Source organism: Hemitrygon akajei, chromosome 11 (assembly GCF_048418815.1).
Source record: "Hemitrygon akajei chromosome 11, sHemAka1.3, whole genome shotgun sequence".
Lineage (NCBI taxonomy): Eukaryota > Metazoa > Chordata > Chondrichthyes > Myliobatiformes > Dasyatidae > Hemitrygon > Hemitrygon akajei.
The window spans coordinates 69,615,141-69,621,140 of NC_133134.1; the positions used below are offsets into that span (position 1 = coordinate 69,615,141).

Below are 6,000 nucleotides of genomic sequence, written 5' to 3' on the forward strand. Positions count from 1 at the left end.
GTTGGATAGTTTATGTTGGATGATCTATACTGAGATGCACAGTGTCCATAATAAAACGAGATAAATGGAGAAGGACCGGATACAGAGGGGATTCCTGTGAAATATAATTATTGGAGGATATTAAAATAGGTAGAACAGATAGGAAAATGTTTTAGTGGTGTAGTTGTACTTATTGAAGGTAACTTAATCAATATTAGCCTCATCAATAAGAGAAATATTATCCAAGTGGGTTGAAATACGGTAATCAGCTATCATATCATGAGAAGTCCACAAATTTATTGAGTAGCAACACAGAGGCTGAGATAAAAATGCATTCTTGTACAGCAAAGAAATAGGCCTCTTGGCCTCCATGGCTTTACTGACTCTTGTGTGCCATTCTAATTTAATCTCACTTTTCTTCCAACTCCATCTTCTGCCACTCACCTACACCAGGGCCCATTTATAGTGACCAGTTAACAGACTGTTCAATGCTTCTTTGGCAGATGGGGTAAAAAATAAGAGTACCTGGGGAAATTGATGCAGTCACAAAAGGAATGTGCAAACCATTTAAACTCCGGATTGAAGCCGGTCTCTGGAGTGTCAGAAGCCACACGTTTAGACCATTAGAGTATGAGGCATAAGAACAGAATTAGGTCATTGAGTCTGCTGTGCCATTCAATCATGGCTGATTCTTTTATCCCCTCCTCTACCCATTCTCCAACCTTCCTGTAACCTTTGCCGATTTAGAAAGTGAACCAAAGCGGAACTATAATAATGATGAGAGGTTCTGTTGTCCTGATGAGTATCAAGAACTTATCAATCTCTGCTTTAATATACCCAATGACTTGGCCTCTACAGCCATCTGTGGCAATAAATTCCATCAATTCCACCCTCTGGCTAAAGAAATTCCTCCTCATCTCTGTTCTAAAGGGTTGTCCCTCAATTCTGAGGCTGTGCCCTCTGATCCTAGACTTCCGCATCATAGGAAATATCCTGTCCACGTCCACTCTTATCTTTGGGGCCCAAAACCTATTCAAGCTGAGGAGATGGAGGGTGAGGGGAAATGATTTGGAATAATGAGGGGGGTATTGGGAGCTTGTTACCCCAGGAGACATTGTCTTACCAGAGATGGGATGTTGGGCACTGATCTCCCATTCCCCACACCCATTCTGTTGTGTGACCAATGTCTCTGTCTTCCCTTTCCCTCCTGCTCTGCACCGGTGCAGCAAAAAAACATTAGCAGTGTGAGCCCAGACTGTACAGTTCCTGCCTCTACACTACCTTTCCTCTTCTCCTCCTCCCTATACTAATCTAGAGAAAAGAAGCCAAGTTTGTCTGACCCCTTCTTATAGCTCATGCTGTCTAATCCAGGCGGCATCCTAATGAACGTCTCCTGACGATGTCACTGCCTTGTGGTATTCCTTTGATGTTCTCGATGGTGGGAAGGGTTGTGCCCATTGCGGAGCTGGCTGGGTCTGCAACCTCTGCTGCTTTTTCTGATCCAGTGCAAGATGGTGATGCAGTCAGTCAGTGTACAGGGGTAGGACACACACCGTGAATGGTGGGGAGTGTTGAGGGACAGAGGGACCTTGGTGTACAAGGTTAGGATATTCACTGTGAATCATGGGAAGTTTCGAGGAACAGAGGGACCTGGGTAGGCAGGAACTGGGGAGCATAAATTAGAAACAGATGCACTTAGAGAAATACACAACAGAAATCTGGAGATGTTTAGGGAGCACTTGTGGATGGTTTTACGTAGGTTTGTCCCATTGGGACAGGGAAAAGATGGTTGGGTGAATGACCTGTGGTTGACAAGAGATACCTAGTCTAGAGGAAGAAAGAAATTTACTTCACATTTTAGGAAGCAAGGATTAGACAGGACTTTAGAAAATTACAGGGTATCTAGGAAGGAGCTGATGAATGGACTTGGAGAGCTAGAAAAAGGAACAGAAGGCTTTGCTGAGTAGGATTAAGGAAAACTCTTAAGGTTTTCTACATGTTTGATGATGGCCAGAGTGAGGGTAGGACAAAACAGGGAAAGCAGTTGTCTAGAATTGGAGGAGATAGAGGAGGTCCTTAATGCTTTGCTTCAATATTCACCAGTGAGAGGGATCTCGATGTTTGTTGTGACAGCATTAGAAACAGGCTAATATGCTTGAATATGTCGATGTTACGAAAGAGCATATATAGAAATTTTGAAAGATGTGTCCCTGTGGCCAGATAGGGTATACCTCAGGTTACTATTACTGCAGGCTTGCGATGATCTTTGCATCCTCGCTTGCCACAGGAGTAGTACCAGATGATCGGAGGGTGGCAAATGTTGTTCCTTTGTTCAAGAAGGGGAATTATGGACCAGTTAGTTTTACTTCAGTGGTGGGCAAGTTATCGGAGAGGACTTACGAATATTTGGAGAATACTCCAAATTAGGGATAGTCAACATCGTGCTCCATTCTTTGAGGATGTGATGAAGGTAGAGCGGTTGATGTGGTGTTTATGGATTTTAGTAAGGTGTTTGATAAGGTTCCCCATGGAAGGCTCATTCAGAAAGTCAGGGTCCATGGGATCCAGGGAAACTTGGCTGTGTGGATACAGAATTGGCTTACCCATAGAAGGCAGGCTGTGGTAGTTGATGGGGTGTATTCTGCCTGGTGACCAGTGGAGTTCCATAAAGATTTGTTCTAGGACCCCTGTTCTTTGTGATTTCTTTAAATGAATGAAGAACTGGAATGGTGGATTAGTAAATTCCCAGATGACACGAAGGTTGATGGAGTTGTGGATAATTTGGAGGGTTGTCGTAAATTGTAATGGGACATTGACAGGATGCAGAGCTGGGCTGAGAAATAGCAGAAGTTCAACCCAGAGAAGTATGAAGTGATTCACTTTGGAAAGTAGAATATAGGGTTAATGGCAGGATTCTTAGCAGTATGGAGAAACAGAGATCTTAGGGTTCACATCCATAGATCCCTCAAAGTTGCTGTTCAAATTGATAGGGTTGTTAAGAAGGCATGTGGTGTGCAGCCTTTGTCAGTCAGGAGATTGGGTTCAAGATCTGCAAGGTAATGTTACAGCTCTATAAAAGCCCTGGGTGGATCACTCTTAAGAATATTACTGTCAGTTCTGGTCTCTTCTTTACAGGAAGGATGTGGAGGCTTTAGAAGGGTGCAGAGGAGATTTACAAGAATGTTGTCTGGACTAGAGGGCATGTTTTATGGTTGAGTGAAATTTTTACTGAGCCCCAGGGAGAATGTAGTGAGCATGTTTTTCTGACTGAGGAATCTGCCACCATGAGTCACATTGTCAGAATAAACGGTAGGTCATTTAGTACCTTTTCCAAGGAGGTATCTTTGTAATTCTTTATTTGTGGAGTCCAGTCATTAAGTTTATTCCAACATTTTTATGTCTCAGAAATATTAAGGGCATTGGGGGAAACAGAGAAAATGGAGCAGAATAGAGTTGGAGATCAGCTGTGATCTTGATGAATTGCAGAGCAGTTTTTAAGGACAGAGCGCCTACATCTGCTCACTCTATAATTACATTGCCCCTCACAGCCAGAGTTTCGGTGGACAATGTTTCTGACGCTAAATTACTTTGAATTGTTTTCAGGTTGACAGCCAGATCATGAAAGTTGTACAACAAATTGTAAACCAGACTAGCACCGGCCATCAGATTATTGTCCAGAATGTTTCCATGGAAGAGAACACTGAGCAAGGCACAGATACAATTACCATCGCAACACCTGACAGTCTCACTGAGCAGGTTGCAATGACATTGGCCTCCAGCATAGGCGAAGGAGCAGTTCTGGCAACAGAAGGCAGCCTGGAGACGAGGCAGGACACTGTTACTGTGGTGACAGCTGATGATATCGAGATGCTGGAACATGCAGATGAATATGTGATAACTACTCAAGATGGAGAGGTGGAAATACAGACAGTGGTGGTGGGTGAATAATGGGACTCCTGCTGAGCCTCACTTTACCCTACTCAGGGAAAAGAAATACTGTAATTCAGAGGGTAAATGCAAAAACCCATAAACAAGAACTTGATGCCACAGAGGAGCCAAGTGCTTAAGCTGCAGAGTGTTATTTGTTTTGCAGCACGTGACTAGTTCACAGTAGATTGTACCAAGATAACCAGTCTCTTAAGGCTTTGACCATGCATTGAGTCCAGAGGAGTTGCTTACGTGTCCTGATGCTGAATGTTGGTTTTTAAGGGAGGTCATGGAAAATTAGAATATGCTTGGCCAATGATTTGGATTCATGATGGGTAATAGAATGGGCTCCTGGTGTTTAATTTTAGATCCAGGTTTTGTTTTTTTCCTGCCTCATTCCCTCCATTTCTGTCAATAACTTCCACATGCCAAGTTGAATCCTACTGCTCTATTAGAGTTCTGGATGCTCTGTGAAACACACTGATCTGAGCTCAATACATTGTTTTCTTCTCCATTTAACATGGCTACTCTGTAATTGTCAGTCTGAATCAGGAGTATCGCAACTTAATGTGAAACTGACGTTAATAATTTGCAACAGAAAATCATTTCTAGTGTGAGTTACATCCCAGATCCCAGCTTGTCTGTTCACATAAAGTGGATGAAACTGAAGATGGAAGAAAAAAATTCCAATTGTAATAAGTTCCTACTTAATACGATTACAGTCTTTTATGAAAGTATTGTTAACTTGCTCATTTAAAGACAACGCATGTAATGTCTGTATCTAGTAGTTCTTTACAGGCAGTGATACTGGACACTTGCACCAGTTTTCTTGGTGGAGAAATGGGGGAGGGTGGAATGCTGCATGTGTTTTTATATTGTGGATTACTCTTTAATTCATAGATGACCTCAGCCAGTGACCAATGTAAGGACCCTGCAGGTGACAAGTCTGTAATGTCTGGTATCATCTCTTAAAAAGACAACATTTCTTTTCAGTTTTTGCCAAGGGATATGAAGCATAGCAAAGACACTCATGGACTCATGGGGTGGGGGGGGGGGAGTTGTGTGCTCAAATCTTGTTTAAAATTTTGCAACTCCATGTTGAGTACACAGTACTCTGGTGCTGTGGTCTTTGTACATGATGCACATGCAGTAACTGTATCACACAATAAGCTTATTGGCACTTTTCCAGGTTGTAAACCACTGACATGTAATAAGAATCCAGCTGTCTGTCTTGACTATATAAATAAAAATAACAGCTGTTTAAAACTATTACAAAAAATATAAACATGGCATCTTTCCATCTATGTTATCAAGCCAAATAATGAATTAATGAACAGTATTTAGAATATTGTGAAGGACTACAGGAAGGATGTGGAAGCCATAGAAAGGGTGCAGAGGAGATTTACAAGGATATTGCCTGGATTGGGGAGCATGCCTTATGAAAACAGGTTGAGTGAACTTGGCCTTTTCTCCTTGGAGCGACAGAGGATGAGAGGTGACCTGTTAGAGGTGTATAAGATGATGAGAGGCATTGATCGTGTGGTTAGTCAGAGGCTTTTTCCTAGGGCTGAAATGGTTGCCACAAGAGGACAGAGGTTTAAGGTGCTAGGGAGTAGGTACAGAGATGTCAGGGGTAAGTTTTTTGGAGGCGGATAGGATATGGTCTTTTAAGAGACTTTTGGATAGGTACATGGAACTTAGAAAAATAGAGGGCTATGGGGAAGTCTAGTAATTTCTAAGGTAGAGACATGTTTGGCACAACCTTGTGGGCCTGTATTGTGCTGTAGGTTTTCTATGTTTTATTTCTAATGTGCTTTAAGAAGGACGGGTATGCAAGTGGATAAGCAGCTTTAGAATGACAACGATCAGATTGCAACAAAAACAAATGGCATGTGACATAACTATAAGGTATGTCTGTCATCAGGGCTTATATGTCAAGCTCCACAAAGCATAATCATATCAACATTATGTAAATTGCTTATACAGTGAATTCTGGTTAATTGAGATATTTTCCCAATTAAACAGCTTCCCCAATTAGCATGCCGAAGTTTCATGGAAATAGTTTAAAAAGGATTAAAAAAAGACAAACTATCA

General features: G+C 42.0%; 1 protein-coding gene across 5 annotated transcripts in view; it reads left to right on the top strand.

Annotated features, from left to right (window-relative positions):
• Positions 1–5,191, top strand: part of e4f1 (E4F transcription factor 1) — a 71,365-nt gene extending 66,174 nt beyond the window's left edge. For all 5 annotated transcript variants that reach the window (XM_073061052.1, XM_073061053.1, XM_073061054.1 and 2 more), the window contains one exon: positions 3,583–5,191. In XM_073061052.1, the coding sequence (XP_072917153.1) occupies positions 3,583–3,927 (345 nt within the window). In that variant the 3' untranslated portion in view covers positions 3,928–5,191. The remainder of the gene's footprint in view (positions 1–3,582) is intronic.
• The last annotated feature ends 809 nt before the right edge of the window (positions 5,192–6,000 follow it).